This window comes from Micropterus salmoides, unplaced genomic scaffold (genome assembly GCF_014851395.1).
Source record: "Micropterus salmoides isolate LMB-PRFRI ecotype aquatic unplaced genomic scaffold, ASM1485139v1 Ms_hic_scaffold_21, whole genome shotgun sequence".
Lineage (NCBI taxonomy): Eukaryota > Metazoa > Chordata > Actinopteri > Centrarchiformes > Centrarchidae > Micropterus > Micropterus salmoides.
Genome location: NW_024041262.1, coordinates 18,121,216 through 18,147,319, shown reverse-complemented (window position 1 = coordinate 18,147,319; position 26,104 = coordinate 18,121,216). Strand labels below are relative to the sequence as shown.

The 26,104-nt window shown below is 39.7% G+C and overlaps 2 protein-coding genes across 2 annotated transcripts; one reads left to right on the top strand and one right to left on the bottom strand.

The window, feature by feature from the left end:
• Positions 1-293: 293 nt before the first annotated feature.
• LOC119915481 (clarin-3) lies at positions 294-4,039 on the top strand. Its single transcript, XM_038735021.1, has 3 exons — positions 294-690; positions 1,217-1,402; positions 1,554-4,039. The coding sequence occupies exons 1-3, from the start codon at positions 459-461 to the stop codon at positions 1,829-1,831; spliced, it is 696 nt and encodes a 231-aa protein (XP_038590949.1). The 5' UTR covers positions 294-458; the 3' UTR covers positions 1,832-4,039.
• Positions 4,040-23,009: 18,970 nt separating this feature from the next.
• On the bottom strand, positions 23,010-25,198 carry foxi1 (forkhead box i1). The gene is made up of 2 exons (XM_038734961.1): positions 24,350-25,198; positions 23,010-24,071 (listed from the first exon to the last, which is right to left on the bottom strand). The coding sequence occupies exons 1-2, from the start codon at positions 24,945-24,947 to the stop codon at positions 23,536-23,538; spliced, it is 1,134 nt and encodes a 377-aa protein (XP_038590889.1). The 5' UTR covers positions 24,948-25,198; the 3' UTR covers positions 23,010-23,535.
• Between the last annotated feature and the right edge of the window lie 906 nt (positions 25,199-26,104).

Sequence of the window (26,104 nt, the reverse complement as noted above, 5' to 3'; positions counted from 1 at the left end):
CCCTACAATTTCAAGAACAGGACTTTGAAACCAAGACTGTGAATGTGGTTCCCAGTGTTTGTGCTTGCTTTGTTCAACTGAACTCAGCGAATTGTGTATCCATTGTTAGTACTGGCCCCTCAGAAAATATTTCCCAACCCTCACTGCACATTCAGACAGATATGGTTTTCGGTTTTGGAGTCTGAGACCAGACATGGCAGAGTTATCGTGTTTAAACTGTTGGGGAAACAGGTGTCCCTACCATGACAACCAGCTCTGTCTTTCAAACCAAAGGTCACAGCCATAATCTAGAGATTTTACGACCAGCCGTCAACGTTTCCCTCCACCCAGGAAGGTAACTCATACACAAAATCAATCGAGGATCAGAGGGTCCTAATCTGCTTCTGAGGCTTCTTTAGAGATTTAGAAAAGAGACACTGGGATTAAGATTTAACTAGTGCAACTGGAATACAGCGATAATGCCTTCCACTACGAAGATTCTGCTTTTCACATCCAGTGCGTTTGTCACTCTCATATCTGTTGGGATGATGGGGTATGGCATGTCAACACAGTGGGCTAAGACAACCTTGGACTGTGCAAGAGGTGAAAGTAGCTTCTACAATGGAACTGCTATCATCACTTTGACGCTTTTTACTGGGATTATGAACAGAAGCTTTTGCCCTGTGTATGGGAGAATTGATGATTTTCAAGGTAACTTTCCAAGGCTCTCAAAGGGTGCATTACATTACAAGATATTTACTCACACACATATCTCTAGAATCTAGCCATGCTGATGGTTATAATCTTCCCAGGTTTTGAGATATACTTCTCTGAGATTCCTGCTTCCAAACAACAGCACTAAAAAAATGTAGCCTAAATGTCCCTTTTACCAATTTAACAGTTATTGGTTCCCCTGGATAATCTAAATATCACACTGTTTTTGTATAGGTATTATTTCTTCTGTTGAAAGTAGTTCCAAAGAAAACTCTTCACAAAGAGGTCTCAGAGACACATATCTGGAAACATGGGCAAAAACAACAACCTACATGGCTAGATACAACTAAAGTATATATATATATATATATATATATATATATATATATATATTATATATATATATATATATATATATATATATCAAAATGAATGTAAGCTTTTCTAAGTTATATAACCATAATGTTCTTGTACTCTGTGTGTATGTGTGTGTGTGTGTGTGTGCACATGTGTGGGTGTTTAGTGATTCCTAAATTGGTAGAAACAGGAGTTACCCCTTTAGTACTGCACGCTTTGGTTTTGTGCCTGTTGGCCGTGTGTCTGCTGTGTTCCGCCTGCAGCATCCTTATATCCCTCTACAACAGTGTCAGTAACCCTTATGAGACCTACATGGGGCCTGTTGGCATCTACGCTTGCAGCTCGCTCAGCGGTAAGTCGCACAAATGTTAGAGCACTAAGCATCTGGGAGTAATAGAAGTTGAATTGCCAGAAACAAATCAGCATATTTTTGCGGATGTTGGGATATCATTTTGTCCTGTTCTTCATGTATGGCAATTCTAATGGTACTCTTTCTTCCGCAGCATGTTTGTCTGTTGTGGTCCTTATCATATTTGTGGTGAACATCAATGTGACCAACATGGCAGAGGAATTGGTGAGGGACTTTGCCGATGCTGTTGCAGTGGACCTGAGGAACAAGTCTTCAGAGATGCAGCTAGGATACTACCTGATCATCCCTTACACAGTGCTCTCTCTCGTCACCATTGCTTTGATCTACATGTATGACCACGCAGCCTACACACATAGGAGAGAACAGCAAAGGCCTACCGAGGACGCGCCCAAGGAGATAATGATGTATTAGTGGCCTGCAATGGAGTCAATTTTCAGTGACAGTGATGAATTGCTAATCAGCACTTTCTATAACTTTAGAATTACAAACAGAAATTGGATGTGTGTAGAGAAAAATATGGATGTACAGCTTTTTTGTGTACAATGAGAATATACATAGAATGACACAATATTGTGTTTTTATAATTTCAGTGTTTTAATCTAATTTGACATGAAGTTATCACATTGTAAATGATTTGCTGATACATTTATTAGTATATAAATTAATTTAGATTCATAGGTTTTTGTAGGCTTTATTTATTTTGTGTAATTATATAATTTAACAGTTATTGGTTCAATATGATAGAAACAGATCATTCTATTTTTCACAGAGAAATAACAGTCAAATGCTCAATCTTTTAGTCTTCAATAGATCAACTTGTCTCGGTTATATATAAACCCAGTGACTTTTTTGTTTCTTATGTGTCTGAAACAATAGTTTGCATACAATAAGTAAATGTAAATAAACAGAGATGATGTTCTCTTTTAAAGGATGGATCTTTCAAAAAATTTACACCCAACGTTTATCTTTATATTAGTTATTTAATATTCCATATTTACTAAAAGACTAAGAAGCAACGTAGTGGATGAGTATGTGAAAAATCTAAAGTTTAAGACAAGTGGGAAGAGGCATTTGGGGATAAATTGATCTCTGCTGCCCCCTATCTCTGAGATGGCGTAATTGCAAAGACCCATCTCGTAAAATTTCAAGTCAACATCCAACACGTTTTCATCAATGAAAATGGAGTAAAAGAGAAAAGATTTTTAATCAGTCTTTCATCAGTTATAGCTGGATGGTTGTCAGTGTGTGTCTATTTTTAATTATGGGATATTTATGTCAAATGGTCAGACTAAAGAAAGACAAAATCCAATGTAAAATAGCCGTCATTATCTTTAAGTCTCCAGGACTGAGCACTGACACTTTGATTCTCATAGGCATTCCCACGACTGAAAAACTCCAGACTGGGTTAGACCAGAAGTTGTACCATTACTTGTACCAATTACAACCATTTATCCAGTAACCTTTTAGCTAGCTAGCTATCTGTTACATATAGGCTACATGTTATGAATTAATGGTTCCTAAAGCTAGTTCAACCATATATCCATTACTTTTACATAAATGTTTTGACAGTTTTACTATTACTGCTGGCTAACAATTTCAGCTTTTCCTCCATAGCCCTCTAGCCCTCTATTTAAATTTTTTATCCGTTACTTTTTAGCAAACTGCTTTTGCCATGTATCCATTACTTTGATTGTACAACTGATTGTTGATTAGTTTTCATATGCTCAAAATCAAACACATACTGTTCAAGTGTTACAGCTGACTTAATATGTGGATATATTTTTGATGAAAAAATGTTGATCTACTCTATAATCTTTTCATGCCTTGTAACGCCTGGCAACTAGAGGTAGCCTACCTACTAGGGGAATATCCTCTGAATCACTGACATAGGCCACATGCATTACTTTACTTACCATCATCATTTCATCACTCATGACAGAAGTACTGCTTAAGTTGAGCTCTCTAAACTCCAGTGTTGCACTGCATTTGAACTGTATCCACATCCATGTGGGATCAACTTGGAAAAGCCTTGATGAGTGATACACATATATTACAGATCTGTTTAATCAATTTGAAAGGATTTAAAAAACAAAAAACAAACAAGCAATGGTGACATCGAAACACAGCTGGTTCTGTAGAAGCTGAGATAGATCTTGCTGAGAGTCTGCTGGATCTTCAGACACCCTCACAGCTGTGATTCACATGACTGTGTTGACATGAGAGCAAAGGCGAGGTGTCCTCTTACCATTTCCCGCGTCCCATCATTCAGGTTCTAAAGTCTGTTTGGACATGCCCTTTCCAGCACTTCTCAGCTCCGCAACGCCTTCTACCTGCCTTCAAAAGAACCACTCTTCCTTCAAGTCTGACACTTCAAGGGACCTGTGGAAGGATGCAGCAATCTGCTTTGCAGTCGTCAGTGTGAATATGTATTAAATTTCTGAGAATGCATACTTTCTAGAATGAATCAAAAGCATTTCAGGCTGTCAGAAAATCTGTTAGCAAGGTAGAAAGGCCACCATGCCTGCAAAGGTGTCATGGAGAACCTTCTGCTTATTCAGAGTCAAGTTTTATTAATTTGTCCAATACAGCTCTGTAATTTTTAGTATTAAAGGCATTGAATTAAAGTGGTCGATATTTAAATTTTAGCATTTATTTCTCACCAAACTACTCTTGTCAACACATTCATGACGTAGGATGATGCAGCCTGTTGTAACCTTACAGCAGTGACTGGCAACCCGGTGTGAAGCCAGGGCAGTTGTATTCTCCAGAGGAGGCCACGCCAGGCAAAATCACCTGCTGTGAAATTGATAAGCTCACTCAAAACACAACACAGATCTGTCAGCCTTTAGAGACCCTCTTATTTTATTTTTCACCCTTTGAAATTCATCATTGACCCAGTCTAACCTCTGGCAGACTGCAGGAACAAAACACTAAAACTTGACTTGATTTCTAAAATATTTTTTTCCAGTTAGTTGCCATCCCGCTTTAGCCATGATAAGAAATAAAAGATTCCTTGCAGACAGAAATAATGACATTTTAAATTGATTCAGAGCATCAGTCTGTTTAACAGCTGCCAGAGGAGATGTTTAACTATATCTATTACCGATCTTCTCCTGTGTGCACTGAGGTGTGGAATAGCTGAATTGCTATTGAGAGACCCCTCTTGCCGTTTGCTGTGCAAACACTGATTAAATAAAATCAGAGATGGGCAGTAATCTCTTCCTCTCTACATACTATCTGTCTCTTGGCTCACTAGAATGGATAAACCTGGGATTATGTCGAAGCCCTGAGCCCTGACCACTCACTCTGTGTGATAGGATTAAAGCAGAAACTTTTGTACCTGTGAAACCTTATCCTCCCAGGTTCTGCATTACAGAGGCCTGTGAAACAGACACCTCCAGCTGCAGGGCGGGGGTGGGTAGGGTGGGGGCATGCAGAGTCAACTCTGATGGGGCATAGCGGGTTGGGGGAAGGGGTCTGGTCTCCTTCCACCTTTGGAGTTAATTTCACATTGACAACTGAGAGGTTAGGTTATAAGTGTATATATGTAGGGGTGAGGGAGTATCTGCTACACCTGTTTTAACACTCTCAAAAAACTTTGAAAAGGCGTCTTACCTATAGATATAAAGATCCAGTCTTAGAAATGGAAATAAAAAAATGCAAAGTATACAGGTAGCAAGACGATAGAAACAGTTCCTGAGAGAAAATACTTAAGCCCTACCAACTGAAAAGTCCAATTACGTCCCTTAGCCTTTTTAATGGATGTCTTTATCACTACTGAGTGACCTCCTTCCACCAAGGCAGTAAGATAGGTGTGTGTCTTTCAAGGTGTGTCACTTTTCTTTGAGGTAGTGAACATTTATGGCACTGTTGCTTCCCTGTCTTGACGTCATGACACAGCAACAGCTGGGATACAGTACATTACAGATTTTAGACACATCAAACTTACTCTCTATTCTGTCTTTTGTCTGCTGTTGTTAATGGTTCCATATATTTTAAATTATTCTTCTCAACACTGTCTATTATTTATCTATTTGCTAAGTCTATGGAAAAGGCAAGGCTGTATTTCACTGCACATTGGTATGATTGTGTATTTAAATTTAATTTTGATTTGAAATTTAAATACTACTCTAAAAATTTCAATAAGGGAAAAAGAGGTTTTACAGGGAACAAGTATAATGGAATAACACCAAGTGATGAGGTGTACCTCTCTGTACTCATGAGGCACTCTTAAACTCAACCTGACCGTGTGATATTGGAAAGTAGACAGGTTCCTTACTTATCACGGTCATTCATCTTAATTTGTCAGTGAAGGCTGAGGTGAAGGCGGAGGGAAGGTGAGAGGGAGGAAGAAAAGGAGGAGGGCTAAAAGGTAATTGCGTCCCTGCTGCTCCATTATGGTGTCATTCGATTGTTAACAAAAGATAAGATCTTTTCCAAATTACCTGAAGCCAATTCTCCACTTTACCTGGCTGGGACCGAGAAACAGAGAAAAAGAGGTAGAGGGTGTTCAGCCAGGTCTCGCAACCCATGATGGAGACAAACTGAACTAATCCATCTGTGCAGAATCTTCCTGCCCAATCTGACTGTGTGGTAAAAAAAAAAAGAATAAATTTAAATCTACGCCTGATACCAACTTTTTACGGGGTGATGGATGGAAGGAGAGCACTTTCTCTGCCCCATGCTGCTTGACACCATTGTTGATTAATGTGCCCCCTGATTGGCAGGTGTGATAGATATCAGTGGGTGCAACGCGTAGAGACACACAGTTAACCTATATTGACACAGCACACAGTTCAACTGAATTGGTGTAACCCGGACACAGAGACAAAAACTAGAGATAGAATACTGCAGAGAATTTAACAAATTGTTCAAATCCACTGTATCCAGACAGATGGTCCATAGAAGATAATGATTAAAGAGATAAAAGAAAAAAAAAGATCAGAGGACATAAGACAGTGTTTAAAAAAAATTATATGTACAGGTTTTTGTGGAAGTTAAAAATGTTTCCTTATACATGCAAGGATTCTGGTGTTTGTTTTTTAATATCTTGTATACATAGCTGTATGTGGCCCATTTCTTTCTAGATCAGATGCCTATAAGAACTATCTTTTACTCCAGCAGCACACAAACAAGATCTCAAACTAAAATCCGCTGAGATTTCAGTTTAGTAGTAGGCCTATGTTCATTGACAAAATGACTGAATGCAGTTCAAGCTGTCAAGTTTACTTCAGTAAAACACTGGTGTATACAAGCACTGCACATGACAAATTATTTACCTAGCCTATGATAACAACAGACTTATCAGATTATGATTTCTGTCTTTTAATATGCTTTTAATGAGGAAATAACTTAGGCCTGTGTAGGTCTATTACAGCTGATCTGACATTTGTGTATGTAGTCACCAGTAAGTGTAGGTCCACTGCTAAAAGCTACTGATTTTGGTCATTCATTGTTTAAGATTAATTTGTTCACAGAGCATACAAGCAAAAGTGTATTAAACCACATGTTTAAATACTATTCCGTGATGGTCTTGACCTGCTGCTTGGCCCTAGTTAGTGCACCTTTTGTTCTGGGTTGTGTCAGGCATGTGGACCCCAGTATACCTGCATACAGGTGTGAGTTTTGCTGTTAACTGATTATCTGATAATAACCCACATGGTTTTTCTTCCTCTTCCTCTATGTATGTCTATATGTTTTTTCCTATATGAATACATTAACAGTCATCCTGAATCATCTGCAACACAAAATACATCAGACCTACAAAACACATTTCTCACAGGATTGAGAAGTTGTTACCCAAGCTTTGCACCAGGTGGCAGCATTCAATAACTGAATTAACTGATTCAAACAAATCCCTATCTGAAACTTGTAGTACAAGAATAGTTGCGTTCATTGTAACCCAATAACTGGGAACTCATCTATGAGTGCACTTTGTGTTACAAATCAGGGCAGCTATACCTTTATGTGGTATAGCATTACCAGTATGAGCATTACATATCTTCTGTATGTCGAAAAAGATTGTATTAATACAGAAAACAACAACAAAAAAATCACCCTCCCAGCCTAAGTAAAATCTGCTTACTTTTTAGTTTTTTTTTTTACTGGGAGTTTCTATCTCTTTGCAGTTTCCAGGTTCATCTGTGTCTCCATGAGATAAAAGGCTTCTGTGTGAAGAAGAAGCTCAGACTGTCACTGGAGCGGGACACAAATCCATAGATCACACACACTCGACAGCAACCAAGACACTCAGTCATAGATGGCAAGCTGTTCTACAATCCGTATGGCCATAAAATTACAGAGATTCCAGCAGTCTGCACCCATGGACAGCACATATAAATTCTAGTCTGCCTTCTAGAGTATTTCCTTACCCTTGTTTAAAAAAACAACACTTTTCTGGGCAAAAATGTAAGGAGTATTTAAAAAAAAAAGAATTCAAATATTAAGAGAAACATAATAAACAGTGTTAATGTGTTTAGTTAGTGCCTACTTCTATCTATATGTTAAATTAATACTGTACACTGAGTGAATTTCTGTTATGAAACATAAAGGCAGCATGTCATCAGCTCCTCAGCACATCTGACAGCACTGAGTGTCTTTTACAGAAGCCAGATGGGGAGAGGTGCTAGGATAAAGTGCATCAAGTGCCCCCTATTGAGCTTTATGAACGGATTAAAGGATTTGCAAAGCTCTGTCATAAGGCAGTCAATCATTGTCACACCCACCTGAAATTTACATCATTGGCTACAGAAAAACCCTTTGGGCTGTTGTCATAAAGATTATAACTTCATCTGTCAAGTCATTCAGTTCAACATCAACACCTTGAGCAATGGGAATTTAAAAAAAAACAGAGAGAGAGAGCAATTGGAACCATGACACAACCCACTACAAATTACCACAGCATCTCAATACCTGAAGTTTACCTTCAGGAATGTTGTTGCAATTCAATACATCTACACCTCTACTCCGTTCATCATCAAGTTTTCCACCTCTCCTCTGAGCTGTGTCGCTGTCTGTGATGCAGACTCTTAAAAGCTGCAATCACCTGTCTGTCTTTCTAATAAAACAGAGGTTCTTTGAATTGAGTAGAATTTGATATCGGCTTTCTAAATCCTGCATAAGAAACAATGCAGCCTCACTACAGGAAGCAATGTTCAGTGTCATTCAACATAGACATGGAGACACGGTGTCTGACTACTGGAGGGATCAGTGCTTCAGGCCTGTTTGTATGTGTATGAAACAATTTGTCAGCCTAAATATCCAGCTTACCCCTCGTTCACCACAAACCTGGCCTCTGTCCATTAAAGGATAATTAGGGTTTATTTTGGCTAATTTTATAGTTATAGGCAGATATAGGCCATCATTTCTATTGTTTATGATAACATTTTACTTACTACAATAATTGCTGAGATTTGGGAAATATGGCGACATTGACACAGCAAAGTCCAATGGGGCAAGAAACACAAACACAAATCAATCAGACAGTTTAGTCAGATTATCTTAATCTCTTTATCTGAAGGTAAAACTGAAAAAGAGGACACCCAAACTTTTAGTACTAGTTGAAAAAAAATGTGTGCGCACAACTACAGTATTGTAAGTCTAGGCTCAACTAGGGAGTTGGTCTGTAAACTGTGATGGATATTTGCAATGGAAAGTTTGCATAAATATACTGTTTGACTTTGATTTCTGTGTTTTGTGTTTCTTCTTCTTTTTAGAGATGTCATGTGTACCTCAATCTCAGGAATTATTTTGGTCAGTGCAGTGTTATTATTACTGGTAGAAATTATTTCCAAAACTACCAAAATAAAATACCCAAATATAAAAAACCCAAATTGCCATTTTAAAGACCAGTATTAGCTTATTACATACATATTCTGTGTAAATGTCAGTCGATAAGTAACAAGAAATTGCAGTATAGAAATACCAAAGTAGGTTTGAGTTAAGTTAGATACATGTATTGTCCACATGTGAGCAATGACAAAGTTGATTTTTGAATGTAAAATGTTCCACTTAATATGTATCTTGGACACAATTCTTAAAAAAAAAAAAAATTAAATAATTGTTGTAATATATCATTATTGGATTTTTTAAACTCCCAAAAATCAATATCAATTCTGGCCTCAAAAATCCAGCATCAGTCTGGCTATAATACATACATACATACATAAATATATACATGCATACATAAGTCACTATACACACACATAAAAACAACGTTAAAAAAATGAAGGGGAATAAATGACATGGACCAAAAGAAATTTAAATGAGATCTTCAGTTGTGCTGTTTCCTAAAACAACTGCATAGATAATTAGACTGCCACAAAAGAAGATACAAAAGTGGTAATGGTGGAGATAACGCTCCCAGACCTGTCTTCACTCTGCGTCAAGTCATCACCTCCTGGTTGGGTGTCAACGAAGGGAGGAAGAGGAGAGAAGGGAGCGGCTGGCAGGAGATGGATGGGGGTGGGTGAAGGGATCACCTTGCCAAATCCGCTGTGAAGGCCTCAGCTCGGTGCACTTAGCGTAGCGGCCAGAGCCAACATGTAGCAGGGTGCAGCTCTCCCTGAGGCGACACTCAGGCCCCAGCCTCCCTGCCATTGTCATCTGTCTGTTTCTCCGTCTCTCCATCCAGCAATCTGCCTGGAGGAAACTTACTTCCTCCCTACACATTCTTCCTCCCTCCATTACCCTCAGGAGCAGCAAGGGAAGTTGTGTCGAAGGGGACTCCCAGGCAGGGTTAGAAGCGTATCGATGTCGGAGCCTAAATGTTGGGGTCTTGCCACTAATTAGATCATCCATAACACACTACAAGACATAAAGAAGTGAAATCATCCTGCATATATCCTTTAAATAAATGCTAAGTTGGACAGGGATGTGTATGGTTTGAGCTGGTGGATCTCTGACAGTGATAAGTGACAAGATGCTCACACACCTCACTGAGTGGAATGGCAAATATGTCATCATCCTGAGACAGGGTCTAGCCAGGCCGTTTCAATGAGTGCGCTCGTGTCAGGGTGATGTATGGACGCAGTAATACAACCTCTGGGAAGGCATAGGGGGTAAATGCTGCGCTGCCAACCAGCCTCTCAGATCCCAAGCTGAAGAATAGGGGCTGCATGTAAACATTTGAGACATGTCAGTCATTTCTCCTCTGGTGATTTATAACCAACCTGGACACTCTGACTGCCTGCAGCCATGTGTAGAAATCTGACTCAAAGCTCAACCAGAGGTCAAAATTTATTTAAACTTTTTATTTTAGTTCACAGTGAAGAAGACAGACATCAGATAGTTCAAACCAAAGGTCAGCCACTCTGCTTTTAACACTATGGATTACACCTTCAGAGGTTTGTCTGACAAACCCCTGCCCTTTGGCTGGTTATACATTTTGTGAAGCTCACAGAAAGCTTGCCCCAAGTATCTTAATGGAAATGGCTTGGGAACTCATTTGCAAAGAGCAGCAAGGAAAACACTAAGTCTTGGAGGAATTTCTTCCCCTGGGGATCCCTAAGTGATGTCCATCTCCCCTCAGTCATTCAGGGACCTGAAACTGGAGAACATGACTGACACGTTTAGTTCTCTCACACAGGATCTTTAAAGCAATCTATTTATCTGAATCCAGTAGTGTGTTTAAACGGTTGGTTCACCCCCCAAAAAACATAATGGTAGCAATGCAGATAGAGTGACAGTTTTGGTTTTATTGGCCTATCTGAACTGACATATCTTTTCTTTGAAATTTTTAACAATACAATAGTAATTAATTAAATTTCCTTTATGGTTCTTAAAACATTGAAAAAATTACATTTGAGACATTTCAACAGCAACAACTTGTTCCAGAAAACTATCCTTGTTCCTCTGGATAATCCATAGAATGTGCTGTCAAGTGTTTTTTACTGGGACTATTTCATTGGTTATATAGTAGTTCGAAAGCATGAGCACCTCAAATGAAATTCCATTCACCTCAATTGTATCGGGCTGGCTAAAAATCTGGGCAAATAAAACCAAAACATGTCTAGACAAAAAGAGATGAGTGAGAAGGTCTGTTTTTTTTTGTAATTTGGTGAACTGACGTGATTGTGATAATATATTTTTAAATTTTATTTTATTAGTTTATGTAAAGGGGCAGCATTTATTCATCAATAGAAAAAAAGACTGTATAATTCAGAGTTAGCCTTGATAGCCTGATGTTAAAAAGGCACCCTAAAAACAGAATAAAAAGATGTTATAAAATCCATACACACATAATAATGGGGTTGCGATGGTGTGGGAGCCCAGGGTTCGATTCCCACTGCTACACATCCACACTGTGCAAGCAAGACACTTAACCCTAGTTGCTCCGGAGGCATGTGACCTCTGAAATACATAGCAATTGTATATCGCTTTGGATTAAAAAAAGCGTCAGTTAAAATGAGTAAATGTAATGTAAATGTAATATAATAACAATACAATACATATCCACCAATAAATAATGCCACAATATGATGCATGGTAGTTAGCTACAATCCAACCTAAATACTGACTACTAAAGAAATGAACAAAAAGCTAATTCAGAAAAACAAGACAGACAACAAGATGGCAGCAGAGGAGACAACTATAGTATCCTAATGTTGTCATGTTTAATTTGAGTTATCTAATGTTCACTGGTAGTATGTAAACTATTTGTAAAGCTAGAAAGTGAGAACAAGTGAAAAATACTGTATGGGAAAAAATTCAGATTGATATGTTTCACTCATGTATTTTTTAGGGCTAGGGTAAAGGGGTTTAGGGTTAATCAGTACCACAACCTGCCCAGCAGAGGCCCTCGTTCTCTCTCCTTCCTCCAGTAAGAAACCAAAAACCTCTGTCACCATACCAAAGCCATATCAAGACAGAGGATCCTAAGACACAATAAAATCGGAGATGTATGGGAACCATCGAGGTAGAAATGTCTGCAGTGATTTATCCCAGCTACGCCTATCCCAGTTTAGATTCAGACATGCCTACATGTGAAGATTTAAATGTGAGATACAGGTGAGGAGATTTAAAATGACCCTGAGAAAAACTATGAAATATGGGAACATAAATGTACATTCTGTCAAATATCATATGGGTAACACATACTCACAGTGAACCCCTGCCAGCTCCTGGAACGGTGCCCAAAACCTGGATTCTGGAGCTACATGCTCAGTGTATTCTGGCACAGTTGCTAATTTTACCCCATAAATAAATTTGCAGTTCATTGCCTGTATAACCTGAGCAGTAAAACTATTCAGTAGGTGATTCCAATCATTATTCCATGTGCTTTTCAAAAGCTTTCTAATCCTTTAAGTGTGACACAAACACTTAACAAAGGAATGCTTCTTCGCTGCGCTTAAGCACAACCCGCTGAGAGGAGATTTCTACTTGCCATAAGATGTCAAAATAATCATCTCAGAGTGTTCAGGAGCTGGCACGCCCTCAAAGGGCCAGCCATTATGACAAAGCCAGAGACTGCAACAAGGACACAGTGAAAAACAACACCATGTCTGTGAGTGCAGTGGACCAACAGTGACAAAACAAACACCCAGTGACCTATTGTTGGTAGAGTTCCAAATAACACTAAAAAATATTATAAATCATAAATGTATGTCCTTTATCTTCAACAAAATCCTCACCTCAATTCAGGAAATGAAAAGCTGGGCTAAACTGACTTATACTAGGTTGATTGTCTAATCTATGCTGGCTCCATTGCCACAGCATGTGACTTAATACAGACTAGGCCAAACTGATGAAAGGCTGAAATATGATACAAACAAAGGACAGAATCTGACAACCCATACATATGCTTCCATCCTTATCATTATATATAATACATTCTAGTGACAAGAAAGTAATTGGAAACTATTTTGATTACTTCTAAATAGTGAGGATGTTCTGCTTTTCTTTGTCTTATTTGACAGTAAAGAAGTGCTGACTGGAAAAAAAAACAGGCATTGGATATCAATACCTTGTGCTTTAGGAAATTGTGATTGCAATGCCATTTTTTGCTCTTTCATGATATTTTATAGACCCAACAATTAATTGATTAACAGAGAAATACATTACTGCTGTCTTAATTATAATCATCATTTTAGGGGATTGCTTCTTCTTAACAATTTTGTATTGTTATTTATTTCTTATCATTTTTCTTTATTATCTTTGTTTTACATACTATTCTATGTTTTATGTTTTAAAAAAGCAAAATTAAGGCAGAATGTGACCAGTTTTGTGAGTTGGAGTCAAACTCAGAACTTTGTTCATTAAGGGGCACTTTGCTTTATCTTTCTCTTTTTTGAGTGTTTCCCTATTTGGCATCTGTGTTATATGCTAAAACTCTAAAATGATGGCAAAGCGATAATATTGCCTCTGTGCCTGCCAATAACATAACCAGCATTGTCACTGTTTGTAGAAAAATACAAGGACACTCAATTCAAGCGGCACAGATAAGAAGTGATATTTGATATGAATCTTTATTGGTTTCCCTTACAAAAAGTCCCTATGACAATCAAGGAAAGGAAGCAGACTGTCAGTGTGTCCATCATCCTTGACACAACTGAGATAAATAAGTACTCAATAGCAGTCTTCACTGATATTTAGCGCATTTATTGCAAAGGTGATCATCAGCCGGGAAGGTGATTACTATTTAAAACTCTTGATCCATCCCCCATGTGGATCTCCAGCACTGTTGACTGTAAATAATAATCCAACCTGACCTGCACAGTTGCTGAGGAAAAGTGAGACAAAGAACAACTTGAAAGACAGAGGCATGTTTTCATTTAATACTTCAAGGTATCTCTGAGAAAGGTCAATGTAAATAATCAGTTAATGCACAAAGCTTGTCAGGCCATGTCAAACACTATCATCAAGGTCCTCAGGCATTTATTTCCTCATTCATATCAGCTTATTAAACAGCCTTTTGCTTTAGAATCAGTGAGTAGATTGGGCTATGTTGGAAAGTCTTGGGTCATACGATACAGACTTTGGCAGAGAAAAGGATGAAGGATGCATTGTCTGTGAGAGCAGGCTTTTTTCCTGTCTTACAAAAATGCTGACAGCTTCCCGAGCTCTGGCATGAGCTTGGCTTTTAATCAGGAACAACACTGTACACCTGATCAGGCCGTTCACACCAGGGCCAGAGCAGCTTTGTGTTGTTGCATCATCGTGATCTCACAAATACCTATTTCTTACATGAAATACCATGCACACAGCTTTGTTTCTTGTCTGCATATTTGAGTTATTTATGACAAACTCTGTAAATCTAAGTTTCAGGGTTAAAAAATAAAGCTGTGGGACACACTTTCATGCATCTGCAGTTAAAAACCCATTTGATCATTGCATCCATTACGTCCATGAGTTGCATGATTCATCTGAGGATTATTTTAAACGGTCGCTTGTCTCTGAGGTCTGTCCATGCACTTTCGCAGGTGGCTCTTTTCATTAAATCTAAACGCCTGATGATTGTGAGCTTCATAAAAGGCTGTCCTGTAATATGGGCCTGAGATGATTGCTCCTGTGGTGGTTAAATATAGTGGTTGGACAAGGCCTCTGCCGCCATGTAATGAGAAAAGTCAATAGAGCCGGGGACTATTACGCTGTCAGCGCTCGTAGCATTACACACCATTAAAAACAGCACAACTCTGTGATTCATTCTCATTATATTTATTGGCTAGATGGTCTGATCTAATTGTAGAAGCAGTCCAACCCCTGCATAGTTCAACATGTGTCATCATTTCAGAGCCACTATGCAGGCACTCTCCTAATAGATACTGAATCTACTTAATGGAGGATTTATGAATTCAGTATATTTAAAATAAAGGCATATGTGATTGTAAGGTTTTTATTAGGAGTACTTTTAACTTTCTCATAGGTAAAAGTATTGATAGGAGTGATGTAATCTACAGTATTTGTTCTGTTCATTCAGTGAGAGAAGAGTGCTAAACTGTAAGCTCCATCATTAGTGTGTGACCCATACAAGCTCCCAGTGTTGACATGTACGCAGAGGGCAGTGTGCCTGGCTTATTTAACAGAATGGAAATTAACCACTTATCATTCCTCCTTCATCAAATTCTTTCTGCAGTGCTACTGGTCTACAATTGGCACTGCTGAATGTACTAACTGCAACTGTAAAGCCTGTGGCTTCTTAGTACAGGTAAGAGACCAATAAAGGGGATTTACAAGATCCAACCACATATGCCTAGATGCCAGAGGAGTCCTAAGATAGACCCAAACAAAGCATCTTCTGTCTGCTCATTTGTGAAGGTCATTAATGTCTAATCTTATTCAAATGGTTCTTGAGGCGTCTGAGCAATGCACCAGAATGCAGATAAGGGTCAGGGGGGCTTTCCCTCCAGGACTTGTCCCAAGGCAGCTCTCCCCTCCTGGTTTTAATGCCCTGTGGGCCTGCAGACATGTCCTGGCCCATCATCCTGCAGACAGACAGTCCCTGACTGGGGTCTTCCACTATACTGGCAGACTAGCTTTAAAGCTACTGTCCCTATTAGCATAATGATAAAAGATAGAGACACCTCCCTTTGAATTCTATCAGGTAGCCTGAAAGCTGAGTGTAATGAAAGGGATAATTACACAATTTATATAGGGAGGGGTACTGACAGTTTCACAAAGCTATCTGACCAAGGCCTGACCCACCTAATTAAGACAGTGTCCCATCAATCTTGATGTCCCTGTCAGTGAGCTGGTCTCTGGCAGTTTAAAGTAAATAGAAAAGTGTGTCTCCCAACAATTCTTTAAATATCCCATTTAGGCTCATAGAGTAGGTGAATATAGAAAGGTTTTATAGAAGAAGGCACAGGCCTTACATTATTTCTGGTATGACATACAGTAGAAACATTAAGAAAACTTGATTATGCCACCACAGACCTTCTTTCAGAAGCTGTTTGCTGCTTTCTTGTCGTAATGACGAGTTAAAAAGCTGCTTCTTAAATCACAGTCTGATTTGCAACAGAACGGCTAAGAGGAACACTGTAAGATATAAAAACTACCAAACTCTGCATTGGTTTTTCATATAACTTACTAAACTAACACCTGTTTTTTTATCACAAATAAAGCATCAAAAGCACAGATAAGCAGGCCACATAATTATTAGGATGTACACTGTGACTCTTGAGTCTATCTTTTGCAATTCAGAATGATGCTTAATGTTTTATATTGGGTCTCAGGTTAAGGATAACACATGCTGTCCTCCTTCTGTCATGTACCTGTCTATTCTATTTCTTCTTTAAATGAATGTAAGTCAACACAGGGACATGGGAGTGACCCATCGATCACACAGTTAATTAGCACACCATCTCTATTTCACAGGCTCAACACAGTGCTTCCTTCTCGCTGTTTTAATCATGACTTTGTATGCCTCTGATTATCCAAGGCTTGTAAAAACCCATTTTCCCTCATGGCAAATAAAAAAGGCCTCTTTGTCAAGTGGGGGCATGTCAACACACTTCTGTAGATGATGTCGGCTTTTCAGCTGTGCTGTCAGCATCAGTGTGGAGTTGATACCGCACATGTGCATCCTGGATTATGTCATAACACTGGAATGCCATCACATGGGAGAACAGATTGCGTTAAATGAGTTAGGGTGACAAAACACTTGCTTGTTTTCATCACGAAACACAGCGCAAGTACCAACTGCAGACTGAGAACTCAGAGTGTTAAGAGAGGAGCTTTTACAGCAGGAGCGAGCTTGGAAGCCTGTTTCCCCAGACAGGGTGCACGTCTTGTGTTTATAGTTGACACACAAGCTGTTTGGGGTTGATAGACTCCAATACCAGAGTAAACACATAGCACTTGCTGTGTGCTGATGTTTGTTTGAACACTTGTCTGCAAATAAGTATCTCCTTTCTGTTTCCTGCGCTGCTACCGCACAAGCCAGGCTGATTTTAATGTTCATGGTATCTCTGTATTCCTAAAATAATCCCTGTGTCACACAAGGAGATGAATGTGTTGAATCCAACACAGTTTTTTTTGTATTAATAAATATAGAACCATGTCTAGCCTGTATTTTCAGCATGTTAAGGCAATAAAAATAAAGAAAGACATGAATTGTAATAATGTAATAATTAATAGCTGATTGTGGTATAATTACATGCTTCAGGGGGTGATCAGCTTATCATGGTATTACATCTTCTTGATTAAAGCACTTTAAAAGAGCTGCCTTTCTTTCCCTCCTCTTTAAGATGATAGCAGCTGCCTCAGAAGTGAGCCAGGGCCTTGAAGTGCATGCTGGGATTAGTGGCAAACACAAAAGGAGCATTCGGAGGGGGCATGCCTGTCCTTTTTGAAAGGCTATCATTTAGAGCCTTCAGCCATAGATCATCCGCGGCTTACATGGAGAAAACTTGGTTAAATGTTGATCAGGCCCATTATTTGACTCACTGTGAGGGGTGCGTTTGATGGTTTAGGCAAGGGAGGGCTCCAGAAGTCTCTGAGGCTCAGTCTGTCTCCCCTCTCGTGTCTCTCTATTGGTATGCATCCCTCATAATAGAGACAGTTGTAGGGGGTCTCATTAGGGACTGGGGGGAGTGGAGTGTTGTTTATGGGGGGAGCAGTCAATGAATTCCTCAGGGCAGATGCACCAGCATCACACAGGACTGAAACTGAAAAATGCATCATGGGAGCTGGTGAAATACATGAGGTCAGTTCTGGTTTGCTTCTGCAGCAAAAAGTGCTCCAGGTGGGCTGCATCTTTTGACAACAGGGACTTCATCTAATGTAGCATTCACACTGAGAGATAGCTTCCTTTAGAACTGCTGACAATAACTGACAAGTGGTACAGAGGTAGCTATTTCGAGGATCCCCTGAGGACCGAATGATATCCTCACTTCCGTCTTGCCACCAAAAGTCCAGTCTGCAGTGGGTAAAATGGATTCCCTCTGGGTAGCTACTTCCTCTGTCATCTGTCACCACTTCCTGTCTGTGAAGAGCAGGTAATGACAGCACGCAGGTGTTGCTAGCTGGGTGGTATCACTGCAAGGCATCAGCAGCACAAAACATGATATTTTCCCCAGAAACTTTAACATTGTTTGGTTCAGTCGATTTAATTTTAAATGTTAGTATTCAATTAATTTTCATGTTTTTTTGTTGTTTTTTTACAGTATGTCTCCAGCCTTTTTACTACTGCAGCAATCACCCTAGTGAGTTTTAGTGTGCGCCAACAGGTCAAATGCACCATTATCATGTGCAAGACTTAAAGTGGTTCCTGAACCGAGCTAAAATGATTACATATTGGCTGTTACTCAGATATTTGTTCTGCTGCACTGCACATAGAAATTGATGTTCCATGAACCCTGGATATTGTTCTCATAAGGTCATGGTTTGGAATTTCATGTAGGTGATGGATGGCTGCAGATTTTGAGTTTATGAGTAAGACTTTCACTCTTTTGAGATTATCAGAGACTAGAGTTTTTTTACATTTCTGAATTTTATCACAGATGCTTGGTTTCAAGTGAGTCAGAATGACCCATAATTTGTTTGAAACATCAGCATGGCTGATGTGAACTTTCTTTTCTGGCCTCTCATCAGTGTGTTAAACCACTGCCATGGTTTGTTATGACAAAGGTCACGGATAACGGATGATCTGCCTACAGTTCCCTAATGTGAGAACAAAGACTATATTCCAGCAATAGAGTGAGCAGGGGATAAGTTACATTGTTTTGGGGATAGGTTTTCCAGACAGAGGGATGTGAAGACAGGCTCTGGGATTGGATTTACTGGGACTCGTTCTAGTCCGTTAATCCTTGTATCTCTTTGACTCTTTCAGCAGGTTCCTCTACTGGCAAGCCAAGAGTTCTAAAGCGGCTGCCCTTCCTGTGCTCACCAATAATTCTAGGTCCGGGTATCCACACCAGCTTGTTTCCACTGCTTGAACAGGGGGAAAGATTCGAGGTTGACATGATAAAAGAAAATTATATGTACGACAAAAACAACTAATTGCCTGGTGGGGAAACTTTAACTGTGACAGATGTTTATATGTTTTAGCATTCAGTTTTGAATATTCTCTGCAGAGTAACAGAAATATAATAAGCAAATCGGAATCTTTATCTGAATTAATCTAAAACAGAAATAAAATAAAAAGAACAAAGCTAAGTCTGGAGTATGACAAGTGGTGTAGTAAGAGGTGTCTAATTTTTCACATGCTCTCAACAACCGAGCAGTTTGCGCTCTTGTTCTGTATAAAATAATCCATATGGCTGCTTGTCCAGAGCAGGGATCCCATGCAGTTACCGGCCCATACGTTAGGCTTTTTATGGACATGATGAAACCGAATCAGGTCACGCCAATTGATAGACATTCTCCTCAGCTATCATTTGTACACACAATCCTTTTAAAGTGCATTGAAGAGAGGTGCCCACCCCCTCCTTACAGACATATAGTGGCTTCCCCAGAAGCTGTCATCATATTGTTCTCTTAAATATTTAACTTCCTCAAAAGATTGAGCTGTAATATAAGAAATGATCCCTATAATGCCTACTGACTGCTACAAACAGATGTGAAATTTCAGGGTAATCCCAGACTGTACTCAGCCCCCCTATTGCCAAGATATCATGTTCTTCACTGGGGTCACACAGTCTCCCTTTTCATATTATCCCTCAGATTTGTCTGTAAGGTAGTGTTATATAGGCTGCGGAGAATTATTAGCCTCTGGAAACAACTAATTGTCTTACAAAGCACATACTCTACATGATCAGAAGTAAGTCTACCGCACATGGAACAGCACATTTTTAAAAGAAGATTTTCAGGTTATGGAGGGTTGGAAGTTGTTGGTTGTTGTTCTAGTTGCTTGTTCATCAGTTGAGGAGATCTCACATAACAGCTAATGGAAGTTAAGTTTCTCACTTAGCTGAGTGTAACTTTATCCAGCAGTGATTCATCATTCCAGCTCATGTCACTCACTGGCTGACGATGTGGACAAGTCTCCAGGTCCCAAGCTGCAGACGACTCCTCTTTGTGTCTTTCCAATTGCGATATATAAACTGTGATATCCTTAATTGGAAATACACCCTAATTTAAACAGAGCACCAGCCCTATTTGTGTTTTTTTATACATTCTCTGCATTAGATAGATTTGTTCTCTATCAGTAAAAATCACTGCAGGTAAAACAGATGAAATCACACACATCAGGAAATGCCCATCCCTGCTCTTCATAGTTGGCATTGGATGACTTGCTGGTGTATCTACTCCCATCAAGAGAAGGGGGATTAAAATGATCCAGTTCTGAAACACCAGCTCCTACAATTATGAGCCAACCTTGCCTTGGAGGGATGACCCTTTGAGGCGGAAACCCATCATTATGGGTTTAGCCCACTATGCATGTGTGGGGACAGGCGGCCACCCTTATGCTAAGGTATTCTACTGCGCCTGGGCCTTCAGGCCTGGAGCCAGGGGCCCTCAAGCAGGTAGAGAAGAGACATGGTGGCCTGACTGGTGTGAGCTGGGTAAATGTGCCCTTCAGGCACAGGGCACTGGAGCGTTACGTTTCTGAGAACTGAGAGGGCTGATTCGAACTTGGAAAGCAAGTGGATGTTTGCTTTGCACACAGGCTTGGAGTTGTACCTTAATGCCAGTGATGGAGGAAGTATTTGACTTATCTATTACTTAAGTTAACGTAGCAATACAACAATTTAGAAATACTGTAAAAGCATTTGAATGTAAAAGTGCTTAAAAGTATAAGCATCAAAATACACTTAAAGTTCCAAAGGTAAAAGTACTCATTATGCAGAATGGCCCACATCAGAACAAAATATATTATATTATTGGATTGTAATTATTGTTGCATTATTATGTGAGAATCACTCATTTTACGGCTGGTAAAGGAGCTAATTTTAACTACTTTATAGGCTGATGGGTAGCTTAATCTATAATAATACACCATAACGTATTAGTTGATTATATTTTGTATTAGTAATCTGAAGTAACTAGTGACTAAAGCTTTAAAAATAAATGTTATATATTTTATATATATAATATTTAGCTCCCATAAGAAGAAAAAATACTCAACTAAAGTACCTGGAAAATGTATTTAAGTAAATGTATTTAGTTACTGCCTGATTTTAATCATTTAAAAAAATCTACATTAATACTGAATTATTGTATGCTGACAATTACACATTGAGTGGTATCATAGTTAAGACTTGATGGACAAGAAATGACAGTAATAAGAACTAAAAGGCCTCTAAATATGAAAGGCTTTACTCTCCATTCATTGGACGTGATGAGGATTTCAACAGAAAACTTGTTACTGTGAGAACCTCCTCCTGTATGACAAAAATCCTCTTTGTCTGATCCGTGGCAATGCTTCACAGATAATAGAGCAAAATGTGGCCTAAGGGAGATAATTTGTTCCCAGATCTTCAGATCGTAATATTTTCATTTGAGCCCAGGAGGGGATCTCTTGAATTGCCAGCTTCCATTGTGTTCCAACAAGGGGCATGAAAGTCTTGTCAATTAATTTTTCTTTTATTCCAGACCACAGAGCGCCTGAGTGATTTCAATTATCAACCAATTAAGAGGTGCAATTAAGAGGTGTTTCCTTTTATTTACAGACTTTGATTCCGTGCATATCCATATTGTTTGAAAATAAGACAGGAGCGGGGTGTTAAATCCCTTGGACATTTCCTCTACATGGGCTGCTTAATATGTTCTCCCTTTCTGCTGTGTCCCCTGGGTCACAAGCACAACAAAAGATCATTACATGCTGTTGAACTCTCTGGCTGAACAATTCAGCGGATGCTTTTCCACAGTGGTTCCCTATTCAAAAACAACAAAACAAAACAAATCCCATTAACAGGATTCACACAGACACACACGAAACTGACAGTGTTTTGCGTGACAAGACTTTGGGAATAGATGGAGACAGGTGGAATATTCAGCAAACAGGTTAACATCAAACAGGCACAGTCTGAGTTAAATCCAGCCCAGACAAAAAGCTGAACTTCTGAACCATGTGGAAGTAAGTTAAAGGTCTGATTGCATGTTGAAATCGGGCTATTGGAAGTGACAAGCGGAAAATGTCTCTGTCTTACACACTTTACTGCTTACAGCCACTTGACTTCAGATTTCTTGACAGGCTCTAAAGCATTTATACTGGTTTATTTACCACGTTCTTAGAATACCAAAAAGGCCTCAATCTGAATATTTGTCAGGCATTGGGGCTTTATTGAGGCTCTGTGAGAGACAGAAGGCATAGCATGGTTTCTCATATTTGAAACAGCCGATTTCACTTAGAAATCTACAAAGAAATGGGGTTTAGATGGTGCTGTTGTGCTTAGTTACAATTTCATTCATTAATGGTACATTTAATGTATAACAGAATAAAGTAAACAATAGAACCACTATTGAGGGACCTTATTAAACATTCTGTTCACCTCAATAGAAATGTTATAAGAACATGAAAGTGTTATGACATTACTTTCATGACCAAGACCAATAGGAGATACATAACATATGTCTTAAAACAATTTAAATTAGAAGTCAGTAGCTTATGCATTACACAGTCTACTGAGCGGCCTTGATGGTTAGTTCAACATTAATCCAACATTTATGAAGATGGAAGAGGGGGAATGACACACAAGCCTCACAGTCATGAAGTTAAAATAAAAGACTTTTATTCAAACATCGACATGAGTTTAAATAAAACACAAAACACAATTTAGTCTAAAACACATGTAATGTATCTTCTTATGAAAATAATTTCTGTACATAGGTCTCCTTCTTTAAGACAGGAATTGGCCCAACCAAGCAGCTACAATAAAAAATAAAGTAGGCTACAAATTCATCAGTTCAGATGTCCATAGGCTGATTTGTGAGTTGTATCATTTTCTACAAATAAACTGCTTGCAATGTTTGTTGCACTAGTGTGAACAAACCATAATGCAGAAGTGACAGTTTATAACCATGAATATTCCTTTCTGATGACACTGAAATATATTGGCCCAGTTAAAAAAAAAACCCTACCAGTTCAGTTCCAGTGCTAGTTTTACAATGAGGCTTACTTAACCAGAACATGAGTAATAAGTACATAGCCTAAAAACAGTAGGCTAAAGAAATGTGAAGGCTAATGAGTAATAAATGACTTTTTCTGTAAGCAGCCCAACATTGACAAAGACAGTCTACACTTCTGTTCCTTCCCGGCTGTATATGAGGTTATTAACACTAAAATGATTGGAGAGGCTCTGAACTGATGTGTAATAGTTCATTCTGTTGTTGTCAGAGTTCACAGAAGAGATTAAAGTGGGCGAGTAGGAGCCCAGTCCGGACATGCCCTCTCTGGTCTGAGACAATCCCCCGAGATGCGCCGATGAGCCGTAGTCCCGCTCCCCGGGCCGGGAGCCGTCTGTGCTGCCGCTGCCCGCCAGTAGCGAGTTCACGCTGGACACGAAGGTGCCGAAACACGGGCTGTGCTCCGCGGACGGAGACGGGGACGACTTGGGCTCCGTGGAGGCCGGGGATCCGTGCAGGCTGGGCGGGGAGGAGCTCATAAGGCTGGATGTGTCGGAGAGCTTATGCGGGCCGTCTTCTGACTTGACCGGGAGAGCGGTGCTCTCAGCTCCGGTACTGTCAGCCCTCCTCTTTCTCTTCCGTCTGAAGTTCCCGTTGTCGAACATCTTCTCACAGTTGGGGTCGAGCGTCCAGTAGTTTCCTTTACCTAAATAAGAAACAAAAACAAGGGTTAAATATGGATGACAAACTTTTAGCTCAACCTTTCCCTGAACACGACATTTAAAAAAAAATCATCTTTAAAATCTAATCAAACAGAACATGAGCGGGAATGATCCCACTTGTTTCAGCTTTATTTAGTTTTATCAATAAAAAGCAGCATCAACATGATTCAAGCCGTGAAGCAGATTCAATAAAAATATTTAACATAAAACTTAATTTAACTAAGTTAATTAACTTAATTTGGGGGAAATATTCCAGACTCACCGGGGTCATCCTCGTCCCTTGCCACTTTTTTGAAACAGTCGTTCAGTGATAAATTGTGGCGGATTGAATTCTGCCATCCAGCTTTACTCTTCTTGTAGAAAGGGAAGTTGTCGGCTACATACTGATAGATCTGACTGAGAGTCAACTTTTTGTCTTGGGCGTTCTGTATGGCCATCGCTATCAGTGCTGAGTAAGAGTAAGGTGGTCTGACCATCTTGAAGAGTTCCTGCTGGCTGGATATGGACAGCCAGCCCAGGTCTGCCCCGCCAAACCCGGTCGGAGGCGGTAAGAACTGCCTCTGGTTCGACCCGTATCCAGACTGAATATAGGACGTGCCGTTGTTTCCGGGAAGATAAGGAGAGGAGTTGATGCTGGGTCCGTTCAGCCATAGGTACGGGTTCGTGGACGGTGAGGTGTACTCTCCGAGGCCGTAGCCGGAGGGGTGCGTCGGCGGCCTCTGAGGGTGATGGTGGTGGAGGTTCTGTTGGTACACACCGTAATTGTCGCAGTACACGGCCATGTCTAGGATCTCCTGCGCGCTATGGTGCTGAATAGGGCTGGTCTGCTGGTTAGATGGTTGGTGTCCAAAAGCGTTCATAATCCGCCCTAACCAGATTCCCCAAACCTAAATTCGTTTGTGTGTCTCTCCTTCAGGACTGAACTCATCCCCAGAGGGAGGAGTATTTATGCGTAGCGCTCGGAGACTCTACAGGTAGCCCATTGAAGAAAACTTTTGGGATGGTCACACCCCTCTTTTCTGTCCTACTACAGCCCAATTGTATTGACCCAATCTCCATATGAGCACCGATACTGCATTTATCTGCAATGTTGAGATTAAGGCACGTTAGTGATTTATAGCTTAACTATAGACCGTGCGTAATTACGCACAATGAAAGCCCGTGTGTGTATGTAAAAAGCCACCTTTTCTTAAAAGAAATTCGTTTGCAATAAACACATCACATCACATCACATCAAGTGCCGCCGGTTTAATGTCAACAAGTGACTCGTGGAAAAAACACCCCCAGCAGGCTTCCAGTGAAAACAGGCTATATTATATCAACCCTGTAATAAAACAGGGTCTAATATGTTATGACGTCATTCTATTACATTAACCTTAAACTTTTATTGCTTAATAACTGTGAAATGGTCTAAGATTAAAATAATGTGGAAGAATAAGATAATTGAAAGTACAGCAACGTTAGAGTTAAAATGTATAAGTCTGTATTTCTTATAGGACTACAGTAAAGATATGGAGCTCCTACTAAAGGAATTAAGACTTTGCTCCAACATAAATTGCATTAATTTGGTCAAAGGTAGTCTACAATGCCAGCCCTGGAGTTTTCTAGAGCCGATCTCTGGTTGGCAAATGATCCGAGTTTCGATTGAGCGGAAAGTGGAAAAGACGATAATAGCTCACCGATACTTCAGTCGTCCTATCAGGTTTGTTTAAGGCTCATTACAATTGAACACAACCACCACCGCCACAGACTAATATTCCAGAGATTTTCTGCATCTGTAAGGTATAGGCCTAAAGCTCTTTCTGTGGCGTGTTTAGGAAATTAAAATGTAGGCTACAAGTGAAGCCAACAAGTCAGATTTTGATTTGAATGTAGATCGCTTCTGCCGCTCAGGTCTGTTGCCATCCCGGTTGAAGGGGGCTGTGCAGGCTGCTGCTGGACTAATCGGCAGAACATTCCTCCTCTCCATGACCTTGATGTAATTGTTTGGCTCCAAGGTGTTGTCCCGACCACAGGC

Coding starts and splice junctions, on each gene's coding strand:
- LOC119915481 (XM_038735021.1), top strand. CDS start 459: ATGCCTTCCACTACGAAGATTCTGCTTTTCACATCCAGTGCGTTTGTC. Junction 691..1,216: donor GAGAATTGATGATTTTCAAG/GTAACTTTCCAA, acceptor GTGGGTGTTTAG/TGATTCCTAAATTGGTAGAA. Junction 1,403..1,553: donor CGCTTGCAGCTCGCTCAGCG/GTAAGTCGCACA, acceptor TTTCTTCCGCAG/CATGTTTGTCTGTTGTGGTC.
- foxi1 (XM_038734961.1), bottom strand. CDS start 24,947: ATGAACGCTTTTGGACACCAACCATCTAACCAGCAGACCAGCCCTATT. Junction 24,072..24,349: donor AAGGGACGAGGATGACCCCG/GTGAGTCTGGAA, acceptor TTTCTTATTTAG/GTAAAGGAAACTACTGGACG.